At 37.3% G+C, this 25885-nt stretch overlaps 1 protein-coding gene and 1 long non-coding RNA gene across 3 annotated transcripts in view; one reads left to right on the forward strand and one right to left on the reverse strand.

The window, feature by feature from the left end:
* Positions 1-25885, reverse strand: part of VCAN (versican) — a 103366-nt gene that overhangs the window by 46987 nt on the left and 30494 nt on the right. Inside the window, exons 6-7 of one of the 2 annotated variants that reach the window (XM_028139745.2) lie at positions 17912-18205; positions 8237-10873 (exon numbers count right to left, since the gene is read on the reverse strand). In XM_028139745.2, the coding sequence (XP_027995546.2) occupies positions 8237-10873; positions 17912-18205 (2931 nt within the window). The remainder of the gene's footprint in view (positions 1-8236; positions 10874-17911; positions 18206-25885) is intronic. The other variant, XM_054715099.1, reaches the window with a different exon arrangement.
* LOC129148858 (uncharacterized) lies at positions 10672-11558 on the forward strand. Its single transcript, XR_008555853.1, has 2 exons — positions 10672-10738; positions 11480-11558. It is a non-coding gene; the product is annotated as an uncharacterized LOC129148858 (long non-coding RNA).

A 25885-nucleotide genomic window follows, 5' to 3' on the forward strand; every position in this document is an offset into this window, starting at 1 on the left:
TAATCACCATAATGATTGGAAATCATGTGGTACTATAGCAATACTCAATCTCCCTAGCAGTGAGAGAGACTGAACTAAAGGTTGGGAGATCAATAATGGATTATGTGACCCATCTCTCTCTATTACCTCTGCTAGCCGAGGTACGCTTGGTGTGCCACCTAAGCATGTTATCTTACACTGACAGCCCCCTTCTTGCTGAGTGAGCAGCTCAATATTTCTCAACTTATCAGGAATTACACCCAGAAAGGGTGAAATATAAGTATGAGCAATATAAGCATTTCTGATGACCTTACTCTTTCGAGGCAAACATATGGGGATGATAAATAGGAATCCTCTCTTTTCCCAACTTCAGATAATTCTCTAATAATGCTGTTCCCTCAAGCGGAAAGAATGTGTTTGGATACAGCCATCTGGTCTAAGTGTGCTTAAGGAGATATCTCTGAGTGTGAGCTTGGGCTTATAGGAAAGGCCCAAGCCACTTCTTAACTCCCAATTAAATAGTAAGGGCTTTGCTGGAGAGCATAATCAAGTAATTTTGGGAACTTCAAGCATTTCTGAACAACAGGATGAAGAGCTACATGAAAGGGAAGTGAGCCACATTATTTGGTTTTTAAATGTTTCCTTAAAAGCAGAACAAATAAAAAATAATCAACCATGGGCAGTACTTTTCATCTCTTTTTCACTTTAGTTATCTAGCATTGTCAAAGCTGGTTACAGTTGATGATAGATGATAGATGATAGATAGATAGATAGATAGATAGATAGATAGATAGATAGATGAATGATAGATAATTACCAGATATCCTAACACCAGAAAAATGCTTTGGTCAGATTCATGGATTTATAATTTAAATAAAAACTTTGACTAATATAAAATAACTGCCTCTTATAAATAAATACGGGCGGGGGGGGCAAAGTAGGTTTATAGTTGTGAGTACAAAAAACACCGAGGTTATTATTGTATTTTTACTTTTTACTTATTATATTTTCTATTGGAACAACTGTACATCTACTTTTGTCCCATCATGTATACCAGTATATACTTCTTTTCTAAGCCTCCCAATTTATGGCTACTAAGTTAAACTTCACCAAACACCATTTTATTTTTTAATTATGCCACTTCTTTCTTCAAAAGTTAGTAGTTTCTGGTCACCTGCCATCTGACTTCTTCAAAATAGTGTTCAAACATCTCCATTAACTCCCACATTTATCCTCTTCCTCCGTTCTCTGTTATTCTCTGCTTCTCTGCCCTGGAGCCCAGCAGCTCCACGCCCTTATCTCAACATCCTCGTTCCCGTCTCAGACTTCCACTCAAGAAGAGCCCCCTGCCCCCAACTTGGAAAGCTTTCTAAACCCTCCTGTGGACGTCTCCCATGCATTTACTAGTATGAAAGATCCAGCTGAAGCCCTCCCTTCTCCAACATATCTTCTCTAAAACTCCTTAGCCCAAATTGGTGCTGTTTTTTATCTGTATGCCAAAGGACTCTGATATATTGTTTCTTATATATAAATCCCCTCATTGTCAATGGGGGAAAAGGAGACATATGTAAAACTTTCAACAATAAAGAATTTAAAAAAAAAATCCTCTAGTGTTTATATTTTTATCTCACCTCCCTTACTAACTTCTATATTCCATAATTAAAGTGAAAGGATCCTTTAAACATGTAATGTTCCTCAGACTCTGGCCACTTAGCCCCTCTTTGGGGAACTTTGTTGGAAGAATGTCTACACAGTTATTTATCATCAAGAATGAAAATTTTCATTCTACTTGTTTGATGCTCCCTTTAAAAGATTTACATTTTAGCCTGAAGAAATGGTTTTTCTTTGGCTGCAGTAACAGCCCCAATTCGAAACTATAACTAAAGAACCATACAGATAATTCATACACTAAAAACTCCGAGTTATAAAAATTCAGGTAATCTAAAGGTGCAGGCACAGTCTCAATACTTTTTAATCATTCATTTTCTTTCCAAGTCCAGCATTCTATATAGGTTTATATCAGGGTGATAATCCCTGTTTTCCTCAAATTAAAATATATACTTGTATACTATATACATCAATATAGTCAAAAGAATCCTTACGCCAAAGCATACATAGTTCCTTTTAATTTCCATGTTGATAGAGAGAAGGTAACGTGGATACAGCCAAGTGAGGTATGCAGTTCTGGGTAATTCGAGATATATTCTCCACCCTTCAATATTACTTTGACTCAATTACAGTTAATCCTGAAACTTTAAAAACATATGTCAATGATATATGAAATATGTTTCATATATTCCTCACTTACAGATGCCAAGATTCATTTAACATTTGTGACAAAAGCTACACTTCCCAAAATATGCTCAAAGACCACCATTTCGTTCAGACATAATTTTTTTCCTCCTTAAAATTGGTCAAGTACATTTTAAACTGGCAGAGTCTTAAAGCAGCCCCCTCCCCGGGAATTTTTGTATTTCAGCCATTGCCTGTAGGTAGAAAGCCTTCAGTTTATCAATGGTTTTGAACCCTCACTGTGCATCAAAATCTCTTGGGGCACATTAAGAAATACAGATATTAATTTTAAAATGAAGCAAAATTAAGAAAAATAACAATGCCTGAGCCCCACCACTAGAAATTCAGATTCAAGTTGTCTGATGGGAGGTCAGGTGGAGGGTATTTTTATTTGGAGGCTCCCTGGTGATCTTGAGAGACAGCCAGGGTTGAAAAGCAGTGTGGGTAATATTGATGCACTGGGTGATTCCCTGCATCCTGGTTGGTTAGATGCGGGTGCCTGGCTGCTGCAGCTCTGGGGCCTCCCAGGTAAACTGTGTGGTTGCCTAGTGAGGGGACAAATGTTCAGTTTCCTGGGAGACCAATTCTGAGACTGCCAGCTAAAGATGCTTTTTATATTACTTAGTTCATATTACCTCTATTTTTCCTTTTACTAAAGCAAGCAAGTTTCCTTCATTACATACTCTTTTGCCTACTAATTATTTCAAGTTGCCTTCTCAACTAATCTATAGATTGTATTATTTTCTTTCCCCTAGCCACATAGTAGCTTGATTGAATGACTATTTCAATAACCCTCTAAAATATTTCCTTGAGGGTGGGTATGAAGAGATAGGCAGAGAATGTTTTATCTTCAGGTAGTAAAATGACTCCCCTAAAGAGCAGAGTAAGGAAAATACTGAAATATGATAATTATACTATATTCCATTAAACTACACAGAATTATACATTAGTACATTTCCTTTTCCTGTTCTCAATTTAGAAAAATCAACTTTCAGAAACTTAGTATATGCATCATATGGTCAAAGCAACAACATTGTCCTGTGAGATACTGGGAATACTGTGGTACAAAGCCAAACAATGAGGACACTAGAAGCCAGTTGAGGTGGTGTATACCGATTATACGTGTGCACAAGCAAGTCTGGGTATAATACCATGACACAATATGTCAAATGTTCATAGAAATAGATGCTGAAACATAATTAAACTTTCCCTCTCCCTCCAGTGATTCTTTCCAGTTTAAAATCTCATACTTTAAATTCTAGCAAGTATTTAGAAGGTTCTTCATAATTTATTTTCTTCTCAAGAATAAAATTACTCTTTTGAAGAATAAATATAGTCTTCTTGTCAATAGCTAGATGTTTCCCTCCGAATTCATACTCAAAGGTCTAAACACTGGCAAATCTCTCTAAGGAACACCATTTTTAATGCAATAGAGTAGATTTCCAGTTGTCTACATGACGCCTTAGGATGAATGTTTTACATTTTTCTATCACTTCAATTATGTTGTAAAAAAAAAAAATTCGAAGTACTTCAATATAAATGAAAAAATGTACAACAGTTTTCACCAAAACACATCGCCATCCCTACTGCCCCCAACGAGGGTCATTCTTATCATCATTCCACCCATAAAAGCACTGAATAACCAATTCTTCTTTTTGTACTTGACAAACCAGTCTCATTGAGGTGTAAACTGACAAAAATAATCACTTTTTTAAAAACATAAAATTTTCAGCTTTACCTTATTAAAATGAAACCTCAGAGAGCATTTCTTTTATCCCTATTGCTCCTCTCACCATGCACGTCTGTCCCACCAACCCACCCCCCTCCAAAAAAGTGCTGAACACTGTCTGGGCCTGTGAATACATTTTTTATTCATTGCACAAATGAATGATCTAAGAGCTATTAAGAAAGAAGAATGTAATCCCTGTGTAGAGAACTAGAGGGTTTCCTTGACAACAACAAAAAGACAGCAGGGAATGCCCATGTGTTCTATGAATATGCAAGGAGAGGCTAGGCCCAGTACCTGCAAAAATTCATAAAGAATTCAGAAATAGCTTTTTCTCTGTAAAAAAATATGGAATTGGTAGTTATTAAAATCACAAGCCCATTTTTCACACTTGAAAAAGCCAATGAATTGTATGTGTCGGTCCTATAGAATCAAAACAATATTTAAATACTATATTATAATAAGGGCTACAGCTGCTTCTGATCTGCACCCTCCTGGCATCACCCACACAGACACTGTCCATAGAGGATTAAAATGCTAACAAGCTCCTGCAGTCAAGCAGATACTGCCGTATAATTACAGTTGGCTCCCCGAGGAATAAAGCATATTGAGTTTTAACTCGCTTTGTACCTATTTAGTACAAGACAGTCTAAATTTTCCTATATTTAGAAGTTCAGCATAAAGTAATTCCTAAAGCTGAGAGGGGGCTAATTTGTGCTCCATGGTTCTCTTGTGCCAGGCACGGTGCTTGCAGCAGCATTCTCATGGGAGTCACCTCTGAACGATGTAAGCAATATGTAAGCATAATTTTCAATAGGGAAACTGAGCAAAGTAAGTTCTAATTTAGTGGCAAATTATCTTACTTAATATCTCATTGATTTTTAATATCATGACATTAATAATTTTATATATTTTGATATCTATATCATTTGAGTTTAGTACTGACTTTACACTTGCCTCACACTCAGATTTAGAATGATATAAATGATAAAATGAGCAAAAAAAAAAAAAAATCTGACGAGACAAATAACATCAAGCTGGCCTGACAAATAGTATGTAGTTTATATGAACTTGTTAAAAAAAAAAAAAAAACACTAATAAACCACCTATTTTAAGGCTATAACTGTGAGCATTTGCATAATAATGTTTGCATATTTCCAAGGTATTTTTGATTTAAAGATACCAGTATATCATTGTTTTAAAAAACATTCACAGTTCTGTTACACCAACTTGTGACATTTCAAATGATTTAGAAAAAAAAAGCATTCTTTAAAAAATAAAATAGAATAAAAGCCCAGAATTGAAGGAACTCTTCCTACACCATTAAACCCTGTAAACTTCATACATGTTCACAAAGAAAACCTTTTAATAATTTTTCAAAATGCAGGTGTGCAAATTACTCCTGAAATAGACAGGAGTCATGTTTTCAGTATCCCCCAAACCACTGTTAAATACACCCCATAGCATTTTTCAGCTCATAAAACTTTTATGAGCTGAAAAGTTCCTTCAGATTTTTTAACTGCTAACTCTAGCTGCCCTCTGGCAACAGCACCCTAAGTTGCTATTAAGATCCATTTGAACAAATATAACATAAACATGTCCTGAGTAGCATGTTTTGTTTCATAGTAGTAAAAAAAATATAAAGATTTATAAGATTTGCTGAGTGCAGAAAAAATTATGAATGTCTTGGTTGAGTGTAGCATGGGTGGTATTTTTGCTTACTTGGATATACAGTATACTTAGAGGTTGAGTCTATGTTTGTGAATAGATTTATACAAGTTCATACATATACCAAGGATTTTCCAGTCTGGAAAAATGTGCCTTGATACATAAAAAGGTTGCTTTTTTAGGCACATATGTATTTTTTCTTTGTTAATGTACACCTGCCTTAGAACTCATTAATTTAACATCTGCTTTAGGGCTTTCCCTTGCCAAAGTTCAAAATGCTTGAAAAATTAAGTTTCTCATAGGAAACAAATAAAAGTAAGCAGTTGTATTTGAGCTAACCTCATTGTCTTAATAAGGCAATAAATAATGCTCTTAGTCATAAAGAGAATGGCATATATAAACTATACAAAAATAATAAAGGGGGGGAGAGGAGGGAGAGGGAGAGAGAGAGAGAGAGAAGGAGGGAGGAAACTAGGTAGATACAGGCTCACCCCACGCACCCACCCATCCGCGCTGACCCTGAAATCCTGTCCTGATTAAGATAACCAAGTAATCTCTTTCCCCAGAGTTTTCTGACCACTTGTTCTCAGTGCTGAACAAAAATTAATTTTAAGACAAATCTTGGTCCCATGCCTTAAAAGTGGAAGAAAGAAAAGGAACACCGAGTCATGTCTCCCAGACCCAGCTAAATTAAGTCCACTAGTCAAATATAAATATGCACCTTTGTATAAATGGCTGCTGGTGAGGTTACTAGACCCTCCATTTCAAGTAACTGTTTATAGACTTAGATTTTTTTTTTTCTGCAACTGCCAATTCTTCCAGGGAGGTGGGGTTTCACTTTTCCATTTTTGTAATTTGATCACTCTAACTTTAACACAGTTTCCCATTTAGAAGACTTTTTTAAATGTAGAACATTCTTTACTGTTTTCTAGATTATTTGATTCAACTTAATATCTACACTAACAAAAAAGAAATATAAATTGGGAAAAACTGCTGTGTAGTCAGTCATTCACTAAGTGTTGGCAGTAGCTCCTTTTCATTTCTCTTCACTTCCTATTCATACCTTCTTTTCAGTTTTCCAAGCTTACTAACAGCAATCCTCATTCCCTCTACTTGGCAACTCATCTTCTCTCTCCAACTAGTTCCCAGAGGCAGGAAAGGAATGTAGGAAATAAGCTATGACCTCCAAGAAATAGCATTGTCAGTAGGAAAATAATGCTCCAATCCTGGCCTCTTTCAACTGTATTAGAAAGTGAAGATTAACTTCAATACTCTGGGAATGTATTCCCTTCTCTTCTATTTACTGTCCCGGCAAGGGCTTGCACTCTGAGAAAATTCTGGACAGCAGAGCTGTGAAGACAGTAGAACTGTAAAATCTCCATCTACAGAGCTGATGTGACAACAGAGTTACCTGTTTGTTCCCAAAAAGTGCCCTCCTGAGAACTCTAATGAAGATAGAATCACTCTTAAGAAAAATAACACCCTGAGGGGACTATCTCAACAGTAAGAGAGAACACACCACATTCTTCTAGTCTGACTTCCCAGAGCCATGTCAAGCAAAAACGAGTAGTTATTCATTTCATTCACATATTAACACTAGAATATAGCAACTTAACTAAAATCAAGGATCTTGACTCCTAACTTAGAAAGAGACAAACAAACTTGATCTATTGAACTGTGTAGTCTAAAATCAGCTTACCAAAATTAAAAGATGGTGTGGTTTTTAGAAAGGAGCACGGTATGTTTGATAATGAAAATTGCAAGTATTAATCAATATTTTTAAAAAAACAGCTTTTAAACATTTCCCCAGAGAAATAAATAAGCAAAATATAAGGCATTCCTACAGATGAAACAATTAAATCATAAAATAATAACATGATAACCTGGTTTTAGGAAACAGAGATAATGCTGCCATAGCCATCTTCTGAAATGATATTTGATACAATGAGTTATAGCAATTCCTAGAACTGAGCCAGATTGTATTTGTTCTAAATATTTAAAGCCTCATTAAAATACCCAAGGACAACAACTTAAAAACATTTGGAACTTGCATAAAATAACAGTTAAGCAGCAGACTTTTACTCACCCCTCAAGTCATATAATAAAGAAAAACCATAGCAAACCTTTAGATGTCTTTTTGTCAGCCCTAGGAATGTGAAAAGGGTTTTTAGCTGTCCACAATGTAAGTACTGAAGGTTAATAGTTAAAGACCAATGGAATGTTAACACAGTCTAGTACTACATTGAGTAGTAATGCATGGAAAGACACTGAAATTAACACACTTTGTTCTGCATGTTCTGAAGTGATGTAACGGAATGATTTGGTTATATTAGATGACAAAGCAGGGCTTCTTATAACCTTTAAAATAAAACTGTATCTAACATTCTTCCAAATTCTTTAACATATTCTTCCAATGCTTGTACAAATATGTGAAGCTAAAACACAGAACTTTTTCACACTCCAGTTATCTTCTAATGGCAGCATTTGGTATGTTGACTTTTTTTCCAAAAGAAATTTTCAAGATAAAATGCTGATTGCCTTGACTGGTATGTCTAAAAAGCAAAGACTTACCTGTCTTGTTTTCTCTGACCTCAATAATATAAATATTTATGTCAGGGTGGAATTTTGTCCCCGTCGGGGGTTCTGGAGTGGAAAGTGCCTGAGGACGGAAGGCCTCTTTGCCTTCCACAGTGGGTGGTCTTGTTGGCTGTGTGACAGACGGAGGACTTGAAGTTGTGAAATACTCTCTATCGATATCGGTTTCCATTTCCTTATCCTCAAGGGTAGTGGGAGGAACACGTGATGTTGATTCTGCAATGATTACCATGTCACTGGTTGTCTCTTCGCCAGGTTCTCTGTCCATGAGGGGAGGTTTCTCAGTGGGTGCTGAAGAGGGCTTGATTGCTGAAGTGGTGTGAAGTCTGTCTACTGAACTGAAGGCGGTAGTCATCTCACTTGGAACTGTGGCTTCAATTGTTGAAAATTCTGGGAGTTCTGTGGCTTTGGGCTTTTCGAATAATCCTGAACCTAACTCAATATAATCTAAGGATGTTTTCTCTCTTTCCTCAGTAGTGGCTTCTTCTATAAGCTGGGTAACACTGGTGCTTAAAGGCGATATAACTCCCCTTGGACTAGTACCTTCTGTTTCATATTTTTGTTCAGCCCCCGGACTTAAAAATACTGTTGGCCCCATGCTTGGTGTTAGCCTTACCACTTCATCTGTTTTTGCTTTGTGCTCAGTGTCAGCACCGGGTAGATAAGACAGAGTGTGCTCAACTTTTCCAATTGGAGTTGTTTCTAAAATTGGGACTCTCTCAGAACTCGTCACCCATCTGTCTTCAGAAACAGTATATGCTGACCCATCACTGTCGTGTTCATCCAAAGGCAGTGTTGCCTCCTTGGCTGTGCCAGCTGTAGAACCGAGGGCAGGAACTGGTTTTTCTGGAGTCTGATCTTTCCAGGGAAATTCTTCCTGAGTTGTTCTCAGTGCCATTTCTGTTGTTGTTCTTATAGTTTCAGGAGAAATTGTTGCTTCCAGGTGAGTCTGATCAATGGCATGGATGTCTTGAGAGGGTTCACCTAGAACTTCACCTTCTGATGGAACAGAAGGTACCAACACTCCCCATTCTGTCTTGGGAATTACAGAAAGAGGAATAGTATGGGAAGTGCTTACATAAGTAGACTCCTGGGTGCTACTATAATTAACGAATGTTGATCCTTCCATATCTGAAGTGGGTGCAAATTGAGGGACAGTAGATACAGGCTCAGAGACATCCATATCTTCTGCTGTATCCAAAGCACTTCCTTCTACAGTTGCATGAGCAGCTCGATCTTCCATGCTTGTGACAGGGGGAACTCTTTCTTCAGCTGTAGAATCCCTCAAAGTTGACTTTTCTGTAATGCCAGTTGATGTAGTTGGTTGAAATCTAATTGTGAATTTCCCATGGTCTGTTGAGTCTTCTTCAGTAAACTTCTCTAATGGCATTTGAGTACTATCTGGGATAAGAGTAAACTCATCTCCTCCATCCTGAGTGAAACCTGGGATTTCTTCATCCTTTCCACTCACTCCTGTAGTGGTGAGTAAGGCCGGGGGCAATTTTGGAGAACGTGCATGTTCTGTGGACTCTGACGGCTCTGCGGTTATATTATCTTCATCCCATGACCATTTTGATACAGTGACTACCTCCACACTTGAAGTGCTGTGGGTTGAATGCACTGTTGTAATACCCTCATCATACTTTGGAGTGTCTTGATAGTCATCTGTTTCTAATCCAACTGGAGTTCTTGTAAAGTCTTCCTCCACATCTCTTGCCGCTGTTGGCACAACGCTTAGCTTTGCTGTTGTCAGTGCTGGTGAATCAAAGGATTTGGTCATTTCCACCAAAGACTCTGAGGAAGCTGTAGAGAACTTCATTCCAGAGAAGTCTTCTTCCTCCATTTTTCCTATAAATGGGTCGATGGTGACCTTTTCCTGTATTTCATCATTGGTAGAAGTATCCGTTCTCAATGCGGGTATTAGTTGACTGGGGGTGGTGTCTTCTGAAGTCTTTGACACTGTAATGACTTCAGGTATTTGGCTGAAGACCAAGGTGCTCTGGTCAGATCTAACTGTAGATGATCTGTCTTCACCACCATCACCAGCTTCTCCCAAGGTGAAATAGCGGGTTGTGGTCACTAATTCAGAAGTAGTGCTTACTCTTTTCTTTTCAGTTTTGGATTCCAGGGTCATTGTTGTAGATACAAAAGGTGTTTCAGTTACAGAGAATTCTGTGGAAGGAATGTGCTTTGAGATTTCCATAGCAGTTACCAAGGGACCCACTTCTATTTGTTCAATTTGTGTAACTGATTCTTGTGTTGGCATGTATTCCATGACACCATTCCATGAATCAGTAGCATGACGGGAAGTGACGGTTGTACTTTGGGGCACTGCTTCCTTAATTTCAGATATGGTACTCCCAGGAGGTGTGGGTGAATCAGTGGCTAATCTGTGTGTGACCACTGGAGACTGAGCTGTGGATTTCTGTTCAAAATTGGCTATGTTTCCCACAGCAGGGGACTTTGTTGTAATGACAGGTAAGTCAGTGGTTAAAGGGGTGATTGGTGTAGTTCTGTCAGGTACCATTTGCAGTTCTTTGGATAAACTGTGTGATGCAGTTTCTGTAAGGATATTCAGATCGATGGTTGTAGTCTCTGATATATTCTGTTTGGCTAGAAAATAATTTCAAAGAGTTGATTAGACAAGGCACTAATAAAAAGTTGCACGTCCAGTGTTTGTTAAATGCTGCTGTGTATTTTGGGGTGACCCAAATGTGTTTTGTGATGGAGGGGAATCTAAAAACTATACTTAAATTAACCCAAAAGGCAACTGAACATTTAATAGTCACCAATTGATCACTTGTTTTATAGTGTAAGGGTTTATCGCTGCTTTTACCCATAGGTATGAATGGTTCTTGGTTAAGGAAAATGAGTATTATCTACTTTTAAAATATGGAGATGTCCAAAAAAAATACATGAATGCAGAGTTTGGAAATAGTAGATAGATGATTTATCAGAAACTACATCAGCAACTTGAAGCCTAGTTGGAGAACTTAATGTTATTCTTCTGGAAGCTTCTGTACCCTGCCTCTAGGTTTCTCTCTCCTTCTCAGGCTGCAGTGACTCAGGGGAGAGGGAGTGCCTCAGATTGCAAAACAACCAAAAGCCACATCAAATGTCCCCAAGTTACACATAAACTATTACATTGTCCATAATGCGGAGGGGTTTCATAAAAACAGGATATTAAACTTTTTAAAACCACTCTTCACTTGATTCCAGGTGTTGGACATTTGTCTTCCTCCTCCTTTCAACTCTAGCGGAGCCTCGTTCTAATAAACAATAAAATGTTTTTGGCAGAGGTTACTTGGCATTTGTTGTATTTCTACATTTTGTTCTAATGTTCTACACAATGTGCTTGTAACTCTTAAAGGTCTTGGTTCCAGGGTTACTTTAGCATGAAACACAAATGTAGAACAGGAAGTAAAGTACCCACATGATATATTTTAGTTCTGTAATTACAAATCACTGGAAACAACTCTGAGCATCAGAAAGAATAGGCTCAGGCAATAAAAAGTAACATGTCATCAGAAAACGCTACATTAGAAGGCATCCAGATTTACAGAGAACGGTTTGGCCTGCTTAAAGACATTTAAATTGTGTGTAACAGCGACAGTGTTGGAGACAAGATTCCTTCTCAACATAGAGGGAAAGCAGCTTAATACAGAAAGATTCTGAGTTGCCTTAGCAGGTATGGCTCAGTGGATAGGGTGTTGGCCTGCAGGTTCAATTCCGGTCAAGGTCACATGCCTGGGTTGTGGACTCTATCCCCATTAGGGGGCATGCAGGAGGCAGCCAATCAATGATGCTCTCTCATCATTGATATTTCTATCTCTCTCTTCCTCTCCCTTCTTCTCTGAAATTGACAAAATACATTTTTTAAAAAACGAAAGATTAAATTCTGGGTTATTTGTGTGCTGTTTGTTTTTTCAAATTCAGACTTTCAAAAGTCAAAAATTAGTTGCCACTAGACTCAGAAGGAACTGTTCTCAGGAAACCTTAGTCATTGGTTTGCTATATCTTGTACAACTTAAAACTAGTTGTATGGGTAATGCCTGTTGCCCTTGATAAGAGTTGTAATATCTGTAGTATTTATAATATCTTGTGTCTTACTCTTAATCCCAAAACAGGAGTCCTTGGAAAATGAAATTGTATATCTTTGGGCTCCATCTAGTCTGTCAAAATGTAATGATATTAGATCAGTGAAACTGCTCTAATACTAGAATGGTAAATACATGTCATTATATATTTGTCCAAACTATAAAATGTACAGCACAGAAAGTGAACTTTGATGTAACCTATAGACTGTGAGTGATTATGATGTGACATGTGGGTCTGCAACTGTAACAAATGTAAGGGGAATGCTAATAACGGGGGAGGCGGTGCCTGTGGGGGCAGGGGGTATATGCTGTGAACCTAAAACTGCTCTAAAAATAAATTCTATTTTAAAAATTTAATGATAAAATGATGTCATTTTGTTGTAAATCAGACTTCAGCTATAATAGCCCAGATTAATCAACTTTATAATTAAAACTTGGTGACTATATTACAGTGCATTTAAACAATCTTTAAAGTCTGTCACTAGTTATCCTTCTATAGTAAAACAAAACTAACTTTAAAAACAGAATTGAACTCTTCAAAATGTATGAAATATCCTTTTTCTCCTTTACTTATTTTTAAAGAAAAGCTCTTTCTACATTCATTTATTGGAAGAAGCTTTAATCTATTTTGATTGACATGAGCAACTTAAGGAGCCAAAGCGTAGTTGACTGTTTTTCTTTTGATTCAATTCTCTATAGCCCCTGAAATTCCATCACTGTTACCTCATTTAACTGCCAAATATCATTTTTGTCTTATAACCGCATTCTTTGGGAAAATAATAAAATGTACATTCAAAGAAAGGTAACCATGGAAACATAATATAAACACTTACTACACTGCATATTAGAAAAAAATTAATCATATTATTAACAACAAAAAAGGTAATTTAGCTTTTTCCCTCTGAGCATTTCATGGCTGATGAAATTAATTTAACAAGAGGTGATAACTGCATTAGGGCCAAACAGAGCCTGTGAATCAGGTCTCCTTAGGTTCCAGCCCAAGGTCTGTGCTAGCAACTTCCACAATGCTACGAAAACACTTTTGCAGTGTTTGAAAATGAAGGACTCGTTTAAAAAACTAACTATGTCATTGTCACTTATTACAATATCATTTGGTGTTGGCTTCATTTAGTCCTGGAACACAGTGAAGTGAGTCTGAGAGAATCCCCCCTACAAAGCCAGGATTTATGTGATTAAAAAAAAAAAAAGTTTTCAATAATTGTAGAGCCCTGTTAAAAGGTCTGCTTATAATTAATTAATTATACTACTTGGAATGGAAACCTCAAACTTCCTTTTTGGGGTTGGGTAGATTTTTCATCAATGTAACAGCCGATTCCCATCATAACTCAGCATAGCTCCTCTTCTGGGCCATTTGCTTCAAACACTTGCCCCACCCCGAAAAAAATCTTTTTTTAAAAAATACAAATATCTTTGAAGAGGGTCGTAAGTGTCACTGTATAATGGTGATTATTATGAAGGTGAGAACACAACTCTAGGCTACTCTTTCAGTGTCATTCCAGAAGCACTCATATGGAGACGTTTACGTTTTGGAAAACTACCAGCGTCCCCTCAGCTTCATTGCCGAGGGAGCCAACAGAAATCAGCATGCTTCTTTTCCCACAAAAGCTCCTTTCCAACCTTGCAGCTGTCTACCACACAGACGTTTCACATCACTGTCCTAATGGCATTTTATGTTCTATGGACTCTCTTCTCCATGCTTCTGTTGGGAGACATCTGGCAGATATTTCTAATAAAATATAAGAACCCTATTACCAGTGTGATAGTCAATTTAACTCATACCCATTAGCCTACATTATAAGGAAAAGACTAACTTCAAATTAGTTCTTCTAGATTAAATGTTTTATACATAAATAACTGTAAACATTGGAATCACAAATAAAGTGGATTCTCAGTAAGTTGATTCTACGTAATAGTTGGGGGGAAAGTAAAGGTGGAAACAATGAGATTAAAATGCAAAACTTTTTTGAAAGCTTTATAAGTAAGTGAATGCTAACATATTCAAATTCAACAAACAGAAAACATTTAAAAAATATCAATAAGGGAAGAATACGTTTTGGTGCCTATACTCAGATTATGATCTAGGTCACACAAAAAATAAACTGACCAAAGGTTAGAAGGGCAGGCCAAATTCAAAAGAAAATAAATATGGCCCTGGCTGGAGTGTCGGCCAGTGGGCCAAAGGGTTACAGGTTTGATACCTGGCCAAGAGCACATACCTGGGTTGCAGGCTCAATCCCAGGTCCCCAGTCCGTGCACATGTGGGAGGCGACCAATCTATGTCTCTCTCACATCGCTGTTTTTCTCTCTCTCTCCCACTCCTCCCTCCCCCTTCGTTCTCTCTAAAAAGGTCAATGAAAAAAATATCCTTGGGTGAGGATTTATAAAAATAAAAGTAAACAAATATGGAAGAAATAGCATATGAAGTGGTGGGTACTTATTTAGCCTTCTTTAGGCCACTATTTTAAGTTCCATACTTAATCAAACAGAGGGATATAAAGAAAAAGGAGGGCTCAAAGCAAGATCAGATAGATGATTAAAGGCTCAGACATTGAAATTTCAAAACAAGGAAATTATTTCAGTTAAGGAAGACATTGAGGGACAACTGAACAACTGTGTTCAATAAGAGAAACAGCTGTTATTTAGATTTTGGTCTCCAACTTAAAAAGGAAAAATGGGCTCCAATTCTAATCCAATGGATTTATATAATGAGAAAAACTATCTGGGTGACGGTAATAAGATATTAGATTGGGTTTTCTAGGAAACATGTTCTACTACCTGTCTAGAGAGCATTAATAACATCAAATGAGAGATTATCATGAGTCTTGAATGCTTTTGATTCACTTAAGTTTGGGGATGTATTGGGTGAGCTTTCAAAGCCCTGTATAACCGTCTAACTTTCACAGAACTCACTTAACTCTGAGGTCAGAGAAAAATCAAAAGTGCACAGTTTAGTTTAATTATTACAGGGGAAAACAAAGGAAAACGTTATTTTTCCAACATAAATTTACTTGTATTTAAAATTTGTTTGACAAGAATAGATTCTAATTATATTTATCACCAGCCATTATTAATGTTCTATTCAATGATTTTTAAAGGAAAAGGAAATTATAGCAAAGTAAGATTGGGTACTGTTCATTCACCAGGAAATAGTTATAAAAACACTTCCTACATTTGGTAAAAGCAAACAAAAAAAAATATGGTGATATTTCTACATTCCTCTACTTTACCAACCAACTGTACATCTCTGAAATCACTTTTGGAACTGTCACTAGAGCCACAACGCCTACAAAATTTACCCTACAGAATTTAGTCACTACTCAATTATGTTTCAAATTAATATGTGTGTGTGTGTGTGTGTGTGTGTGTGTGTGTGTGTATACACATCTATATACAGGGTGGGGAAAAAGTAGGTTTACAGCTGTTCATATGGAAAATAATACAATAATTAATAAATAATAATACAAGAATAACTTTGTTTTAAGTGCTCACAACTGTAAAGCTACTTTTGCTATACTGTGCATATTAAAAGAATTTTTGAAAAATAAATTAGCTATTTGGGGAAGCTGTTGGCATTTCATGTGCTTTAAGAAAGGTTTTTATGTCATGACAACATTTCAAGCTTTTTATGCACTGAATAAATTTTGAATATGATAGGGTCTTAAAGGTAGGGAAGAAATAAAGAAGAATCTAGCCTTTAGCTTAGGTGGGACAAAACCCAAAATTTGAACCATTATATTTGCAATATTTGCAAGTTATATATTTCCAAGTTATATATATTCAATTGAATTAGAGAGAAAACAATAGACCTAAACTTTCCAATTTTTAAAAGATTTTCATGTAGAGTTTTAGTAGGTGGTGTTTCTATTTGAATCCAAGTAGCTTGTTGTTTCATACATTCGTGTGAATTCCTCATTTAAACAAATAATTTAAAACACATCAGGATGGATTCTTCATGGGTACAGACAGGCTTTGGTTTAAATTTTACCTTCTGGGCGAAAAAAAATGTTTAAAAGTTTTCTAGTGCCACAAGAAATATATATAATCAAGGAATATAGTGAAGTTGAAGAATTCTACTCTTTCCCTAATTTAACCTCTCTAACCCCTTCGTCCCAACACACACCAATCCAATTTTGTTCCTTAATCATATCAGTCACAATGTAAAACTGATCATTGAGCCTGAACTACTTGAAAATCACTGTTATGAGAATGTGACTTAAAATAATGTTTATCTTTCTACATAGGTTTTGTCATCGTTCTTTGTTTTCCCAAAAATTAGCAAGAAAGACTTTTCTGTCATTTCAGGATTTAGAAACCAAAGCTAGTATTTTCAATGGCTTTTCATTGCCCATTTGTATTGTGCTAATACACAACATGTGGCTTTAACACTCAGAAAGTTGAGTTCTTGGGAGGAGATCCAAGCAGAGGCCTCATAGTGGGAGGCAACAATGTGTGAAATCACACCTTTCAATTGTACTAATATCTATTCTGCTGACTACTCAGATCCCAGCTATATCTTTTTGGTTGATGAAGAATGCCTGTGTATTTCACTTTAGAAACCAATTACATTAGCTATTTTCTACTCATTTCAGTTACATATTGCTATAACAAGATGTATTAGAAGCTTGGTAAAAACTTTTCACTATATTTCAATATAACATGGCTCTAACTTAAGCATAACTCAAGGTCACCCAAAATTTTGGGAGATCTTTGTTTAGCTGTCACAATATACCAGTAGACCTGACAGTAAATATTACCAGACTCTGGATTACTTCCTTGTTTAATTAAACATTCTACAAGTATGATATTATATCATGAAACTATTATTGATAAAATCATTTAAGGTCACTTGAAATTTTTAAATAAATATATCATGAATGTTGAAAACTGTTATTTAACACCAATTTATGTAGCAAACCTAATGAAGATAGCAAAAACCATATATTGTATGTCAATATGATTCTAGAGAATTATTATAAGATACATTTCCCTTACTTGAAACAAAATGGGATAAAAGAAGATTTTAATTTATAGCATGGTTCATTTATAGATATTAATTGAATGCTATGATTATCTATGTCAGTTCCAAGTACTCACCTGCAATTACTGAAATTTCAGTTCTCCACCATTTCAAAGAAAGACATACCAAACAAAGACAAAATAAACAGACTCAAGGTCTCAACTCAGCCACAGTTGGCCTCAGCATTACAGCACCAACTATCTAATTGCATTTAAGGACTGAAATTAATACAAAATAATGACTCATATATGTGTTCTGTGGTGCAATGGGGCACCATTGAGACCTTAACTTGACATTTCTTCATCCCCTTTAAAAAACCATTTGTCTAACTTCCCGCTGTTGTAACCCTATCACTGCTGTTCCATTTGCATGCTTTTGAAAGTTACTGTACTGTTTCCATTTCGTGCACACACTGCAAGATATGGGATCCATCCCAATCGCTAGGTGAACATCAATGCATGCCTTCGAAGTATGTTTTTAAAATCTGTAACTTTTAAAAAGGTATCAAACACTTACGTTTAAAGCAGTAGGCATCAAATCTGCTATCAGGGGAAGGGAAGCCTGTCTGGTTCTCAAAACGATACAGGGTTCTCACCCCAAGTAAACCACCTCCACACTGGGCCTTGGCCACAGTCACAGGGTGGCGAACGCTGGCATCCATCAGCCACCCGTAATCGCACTGGTCAAAGCCATTCCTCCAAGCCGCGTGGAGCTCCCCCACTGTCGCCAGCCGGGCATCCTGGTTTTCACACTCTTCCTCGGCCTCCTTATAGGAGAATTTATTGGGAGCAGTGATGTGGAACACATCACCTGAAATGAGAAGAGGAGAAAAAGCCCTAAGTTTTATTATTCATTCCTTTACAGTTTAGACCAGTGGTCGGCAAACTCATTAGTCAACAGAGCCAAATATCAACAGTACAACGATTGAAATTTCTTTTGAGAGCCAAGTTTTTTAAACTTAAACTTCTTCTAACGCCACTTCTTCAAAATAGACTCACCCAGGCCGTGGTATTTTGTGGAAGAGCCACACTCAAGGGGCCAAAGAGCCGCATGTGGCTCGTGAGCCGTGGTTTGCCGACCACTGGTTTAAGGTGACGGCAGGAGGGGGGGAGGGGAAGGGAAGCATGTAATACTTTCTATGGCACGGTACCAGCTTCTGACACTTTAAAGCAGCAGACATAACGGTTACTTAATTTTGTTACTATTCACGCATGATAAGAAATAGCACATACCGGAAAAGTTTCATATGTAAACTTTCGTATCCAATGACTGCTTCTATGGCCTATGGGTATGTAGAAGGAGTTATTTGATAACAATGTAATGATCATTAAGATGAACAAACCTTTCCAAGTGAACCTTTGGATTGTTGTCTAGGAAACGAGTTTCCCCTTTAAGGAAAGAGCCAGTGATGTACTTACTAACGCTGCACGCTGGGAGGGGAAAGCTGTATTGAACTGTCACTGAGGCTGTTTCACTTCGTTTATCCTAAAATCAAATAGTAATTCTCTGACCCACCTTCTCATGTACCACTACCATCAAAGTGGATTAACTCCCATCAAATCAAATAACAAAATAAGAAAACCTCCAGGGTGTGAAGTCAGGAAGGGACAGGAGCAGAGTGGAGTGCCCTGGCCTGCCCTCCTGTCCCAGGCACAGGGCTGCTGGGATTGGCATGCGGGTCATGGCCTGCACATGGTCAGGACCAAGAGTGAATGGGGGCCATCAGCTTCCACTCAGCCAACCAAAGGCACCAAAGGCCCCCCAGGAGGAAGGGGGACTCTGTCTGCCCAGAGGACTCCTTTCTCCAGTTCTCACAAAGACCCCACATGTTCTAGCTTAGCAGGGGCTCTAACGAGGTTTGAGAGACTCTTATATTTGCTTATTGACTAACAACGAAAGACTGAACATTTACTTTGCTCATCACCAGGCCCAATTAATGGGAAATATATTCATTATCATTTAACGTGCGTTAATAAAATACTCTGGAAATGCCAGTTTGTTATACTGGAATTTTCCTTGGGTAAACTAACAAAACAATTGGCTGAAATTAAGTCAATGCAAATTAAACGATGCTTTCCAGACTTGAACACAAGTGGCCTTTTAAAAGACAGAGGCAGAATTAGAGAATACCTAAGCAAATACAGCAGGCAGGAGGGACAACATAAAATGAAAGGGAGAAGGAGCTAAAATATTGATAGCCCATCATTGTCCCAGCTGTGGGTCCTGTTTCCATCTCACTGAGGCCGCGTGCTGAGTCCATGAGATATTACACAACTGGGACTTCAGAGCTCTCACAATTTGGATCTTCACCTGACAGAACTTAGATGTAACAAGCAGTTGTTTAAAATGAATAGAGCTGTCGCTCTCTCACTGACAGCTTTGTAAAACAAGAAAAATCAGTCATAGGAAAAATAGCCAAATCACACATATCAGCTTTTCTCACTATAAATCTAAAATTGCTACTGATGAAATTTGGTCAAATCCAAATAAGAGCTATTTGAAGAAGAGAAAGAAAAATGACTTTTAGCTGACTGAAAAAAGTAAGGTGGGAGGTGAATAGGTTTGTCCTTAATGATCTAGTCTAGCAAAAGATAGTCATCTCAAATCCAGAAATACACTAGCCCAGCCTGCTGTCTCAGTGTTTGAGCATCGACCTATGAACCAGAAGGTCACAGTTCAATTCCTGGTCAGGGCATATGCCGGGGTTGTAGGCTGGGGGCGGGGGGGGGGGGGGGAAAGGGGGGACGGGAGAGCATGCAGGAGGCAGCCAACCAATGATTCTCTCTCATCATTGATGTTTCTACCTCTCTCTCCCTCTCCCTTCCTCTCTGAAATCAATAAAAATATATTTTATCAATCAATAAATAAAAATACACTATAAGAACATAAGTTCCCCCTGCCTTCCTTCAATGTCACTCTCCCTAGTAGGTTTTAAAAGCATAAGGGTCACAATGCCAGTTACAGAGTATGCGTTCCGTCACATTTGTTAAATAAGTGCCATTTCAAGTTCTTGTTAAGGAACAAGGTGCTCTTTTTCTCCCCTCCTTCCCAAGCAGCACATTAACTAAGGCTAATCCTGCGGCAGGGCTGTGGGGAGCTGCTGTCTGGACAGGTGATTGATCTCACCTATGGGTTTGGCTCAAAGCTACAGGGGGGAAAAGGCAGACGAGAGGCTGGTCTGAGCTGCCCTGAGCAGCCTCCTGCACTCCGTTACACTTGCAGTAAGCCTGAAAGGAATGCAAGTGTGAAAGAGGGCAGCGTGCCAACCCGCTTCCCTCCGAGGTGGAACGCCTGGCTTTGTTATTACAGCTGGCGTATCATTTGTGTTGCCTTAGTTTCCTGCAGTGCGAGGTGCTTCTACTCTGAGGTAAAACTACTGTTCCTCTTAGGTAACAGGAATGATCAGCCAACCACAGCAGGGCCACGAAATATAATTAATTGAGTAAAACTGCTTCTCCCAACAGCTATGTTAGTCGATCTGTTAGGGGAAATCAACTTCTCCAAATGCGGCCAGACCAAAGGGCTAATGAAGAAGAATGACGGCATGATCTCACGGGTAACTGGTTTCCCTGTCTCAAACAGCAACCATGTTTGGGGTGTGAAAGGAAAGAAAGGTTTCAGAAGGTGATGGCAGGTTAAAAAGAGAATTCTCTTATTATTATTAAATCATAAAAATCTACTTAATGAAACTATAGAAACTCTTGTTAAATCTGACTTTATGTCAAAATAGTAATTATATAATTCATTTTTTGGAGGATACAATTTCCATCTACCTATCCAATACCCATAAAATAAAAATTGTATTTATTTGATTAAATTCTGTTATTCCCTAAGGCCACCTGTTTTTCTTTTTATTTATATGTAGAAATTGTTCAAACATGAAAAATGAAATTTTAAAAATATATATTGAAATATACATCACTATTGGGTTTCATGTATCTCAGACAAAAAAAAAAGAGGAAGATTTAACTGACATTGAATTTACTTTAAGGTGAGAATTAATATATGCCAAATTTGTTGTTTTATTTCAAAATAATAAGAAAAAGAAACATTTCCTTTAACTCAACTCCAAAAAATAAATATCTGAGATGTCTAAATCATAATTGCTTAACATGAACATTACCTCGCCCACTTCAAAAAACCAATGATATAGTGAGGCATCCACATTATAGAATTATCTTGCTATAACTTGATACTCTTATGATTAATACTGAATCTATATTCAAAGTGATAAGTCAAGTGTCCAAACTATTAAGGCCAGGACATTTTGTACTTTTCTAAAACATGCCAGACTCTCCTGGGATCAGTTTCATTCTAAAACACAAACCACACACACACACACACACACACACACACACACACACACACACACAAGTAAATCAATGGGTAATGCACAGATAACAGTAACTGGACTAATTTATATTACTAAGAGTTCTGGATTTCTAAGGCATCTATAACTTTCTGTCAAGTTTTTTGTGTGTGTGTTTATTCATTAGATGCCTGAATTTAATTAGATAACCCTTTGACGTTGCATGATTTTTATCTAACATAATACAAATGTAGATGACCTACTGTTTAAATCATAATTAATCTATTAAAAACTTGTTGCTGAAGATGTGGATTGGGAATATTGTTAACTTACAGTTTAAATTCTAAGAACATAACTTCCAAAAATATCTTTCACAGAAAACTGGTGAGCTTTGAGATGTGGCTACGTATTCCAAAGAGAAGCGTTTCCATGCACAATTGCATTTAGAAAAAAATACAAGTCATTTGACAGGTTTCATATCTGCAAAACTTCTCAGAGCATTTAATGTTACAGTATTTATTGGGAGACCCATGCCATTTGACCAGATAATTCTTTTTTCACAGAATACTACTCAATAGTCCATGATCTGTCTCATGGAGGAGTTTAAAAACATTGCTCTAGAGACATATGTGTTTCCATGAAGAGGAACCTCAACTGATCCATAACTATAACTTAGTATTAAGTTTCTGGTTGCCTATTTGTCAACCTGCTCAAGATAGGAGCAGAGTAAGTGGATCAGGTAACCACACAGAATCAAAGCAGGAGCCAAAAAACTAACGAGAGTACAAAGCAAAGGGCATGTTAAGTCCATTGCCTCCCAGGGTTGCTTCAAAGACTGCAAGTGAGCAAAGCAGGCGATGGGGGCGGGGCACTGGGGCAGAGTGGTGATGAAGCCTCTAAGACAGTTTTAAAGCCAAACACAGAAGAAGCTCATTTCCTAAAAAGAAGATCTTTTTGCAAAAATTAAAACAAGATACAGCCAATAAAAGCATTAGACTTTCTCCTCTATAATAAACCATTGGCACATCTTTCCATACCAAATCCCACAGAAAAATGCAGGTTGTGGGCTAATACTGACTGCTTTTATACAGTCAAAATATTAAGATTTTTCAAAAATTGTATTGATCTGCTTTCAGTGCTTAGGTTTATAGTCAGGAATTATATACAGCTCAAATGATATGTTTTAAACTACAGCACAGTGGAATGAAATTAGACAGATATTAAGTCTGGGTCCGTAACAATAAAGTAACTCCAGTCTTGGTCCAAAAATGAATGAGCACAAGAGGATGCACCAAGAAATAAAAATCTAAGGTCCAGAGGCAAAGCCAATTCAGAAACGAATGAATAAGAGAAAGAGAAAGCAAACATCTGAGAAGCAAGCAAAGCAACTCACCACCTTTGCTTAGTTTCTCTCCAACATGACTTAATTGGCCATGTTGTGTAAGTTCCTACCCTGAGGGTATCTTAAAGGCACCTTTTTGCCTCTGATGTAGGCAATAAATACTCCCTCTGAGTTTTTATCCCAGTACCACCTGCAGAGCGAGAAGGGAGGACTTTCTGTGAGAGAAAATCCTACTTTATTAGCACAGGACAAGGCTGTGTTCTGTGTCTACACCTGAATACTTGTAACTAAACTATTTCATGTCATTTTGGACTTACTAGATAATTGCCTTTCTGGAAGGCAAGCAACACTTTCATAAGTTGAACCCACCATTAAGTTCCTGAAGTGCCCTCGTCAAAGCAGCTACACCTACAGGACACTTTTATGAAATCTGTAACTAGAGTACAGATTTGGAACATGTCCCTAAATGTTATCTACCTATGAGACAATATTTCATTTTTCTCTGGATTCAGAGAGCAAATAAAATGTCAGAAAAAAAATACACAAAATAGCTTTTATAAGTAAGAATTCATCCAGGTGTAAACATATGCATTCACATTAATATACATAAAATATAATGTAGAACAGAAGCTTTCACACACAGACTAATTTGCATATTTCATATAAAACATATATGCAGTGTTCTTAACCCATACTTTTCCAAATTTTCCAATAAAATACTGTGACTCTGAATTACTCCCGTTATTTCAACTTCCCAGGGATATCCTGGAAGAAACTGGAAGACATTGCTGGTGAGACATTAATATCTGTTGACTCCCACAAACTCAGTTCATCTTAATCATAGGAATTAACATCATCAGAATTATTGAGAAAAAAAGACACACTTTAATTTGACAAGTAACTGCTCTAAGACCCCCTCGAAATTTGACCATGCATATTCTTTTTCAACACTTCTGATTGCTAAATGAAAAGCTGTTTCCTGGCTAACTCATAAATTACACATACTGAAAGGGCAAGCAGTGATAAAAAACAAATCAAAACATAAAAAATGACACACTGTTCAAAAGTATGAGTTTATACCCAGGAGTAACGCAGAAAGAGTAACAAGCCAGGCTATAGCAAAGATGGGATAGGCGCTCTCTCCTGCTGACAATTCCTTGTGGTCACTAAGGTGAAAAGGGAAGTTGGCATCAGCAGATCACAGTTAATACTCAATTCTTTCCTAGACTGAAGCTGATAGGCTGCTTTCTATGGCAGTCCAAGCTGAGACCTCACCACGGTTTTCCAGCTGGATGTATTTGCTGGGTAGTGTGATAAATGTTTATGCTTCTTCTGTTTATCTGGGCTCATAAGCCTTCTTGCCTGAACTATCTGGTCTGAAAATTAGTTCTTATAAACTAATCATGAGTCCCTTTGTCCATCTGAGAACAGAAATCCCTGATTTTTTTTCTCCAATATAAGGAAGTTCAAGGTTTGTACATTTCCTTGCTATTTGGATCAAAAGGGTATATAAGTAATAAATGTGTGCAAAAGTGCATATGGGGTGAGCTGCAAGTAGTCACATGTAATGAGCTTCTAAATGCCATGCAGTAAAATCACTTACAGTATATGGCAAGTACCATGATGATAAAAACAATTCAACATAATTATTATTTGCTTTGAAGTTCTGGACTTTTAAGTTTTTTCAAAGGAGGTTTCCTTTCCTTTTCTTCCTCTTTCTCTCTCTCTGTCTCGTTTTTGCCTGAGTCAACATACACAGATCAAAGCAATGAACGCTAATGCTCATTATCCTCTAGATCATAAAACCCATCCGCTGTACATGTTTGGTGAACACCTAACACACACGCTATGTAACTTTCCAAGGGTCAATATTTGTAGATGATTCAAGAGCATGTCAATCCCCCTCAGATTTGATCTCACTTTCACAGAGAACACCAACCTTCTGTTAACAGTCACAAGGAAACCTCCAGGTTCCCTCCGTTTCTAGTGTTGGGCTGGTGATGTTTCTGATTAGAGGGGCAATGAGACTGGGCAGCCAGGCCAGCACCTTTCCAACTTCTCCTTTGCCTTAGGCTAAAGTAAAAGCATAATGTGGCTTAAAGAGTAGACTTTGGGCTCTGAAATTTGTAACCTCTAATTAATTATTGGAGAATTGTCATTAGTCAACCTTGATAGCCAGTTAACATTGTCTGCATCAGATAGCATGCATGGGGGAAAGGAATTCATGTATTTGTCAATGTGCTGCTACACAAGAGCTCAGGTGTGTCCATTTGAAGGGCTGAAAGGCACAGGAAAGCCCCACTAAAATTTAAACATCCCTGTATTTGTATGGTTTTCAGGATGTTATCTCATTCTTTTCCATTGACAGAGCAGTAAGAGTTTAACTAAAGTGAGAAAGAAGTTCTAAAAAATGTCTGGGTGTCTGAGTCTTCAAAATATATAAGAGATTGAACGTGTTATTTGGTCTGACAGGCACAGTATGGCTGCAGGACAACACAGGAGGATCAGCCTAGTTTTTTTTTTTTTGTGTGTGTGTGTGTGTGTGTGTGTATGTGTTTTTTTAAAGTTTCACAGTTGAGAGGTAAATAGCCACTGTATTTCCAAAGAAGCTCTTTGAATTCAGAGCTCCAGGAGAACTTGACATCAAAACCTTAAAGCAAATGACTGTCATATGCTTCAAGGAGTTTATGTCAAGCATTTATACTTTTTTAAATGTAACATTATAAAATGGAGGGAAAAAACTATTATAGAAAATTCTAAGGATTCCATTAAAGAACTATTAGAACTAATAAATTCAGCAAGGTTACAAGATACCAGATACAATATCCTACATAATAAA

Source organism: Eptesicus fuscus, chromosome 4 (assembly GCF_027574615.1).
Source record: "Eptesicus fuscus isolate TK198812 chromosome 4, DD_ASM_mEF_20220401, whole genome shotgun sequence".
Taxonomy (NCBI): domain Eukaryota; kingdom Metazoa; phylum Chordata; class Mammalia; order Chiroptera; family Vespertilionidae; genus Eptesicus; species Eptesicus fuscus.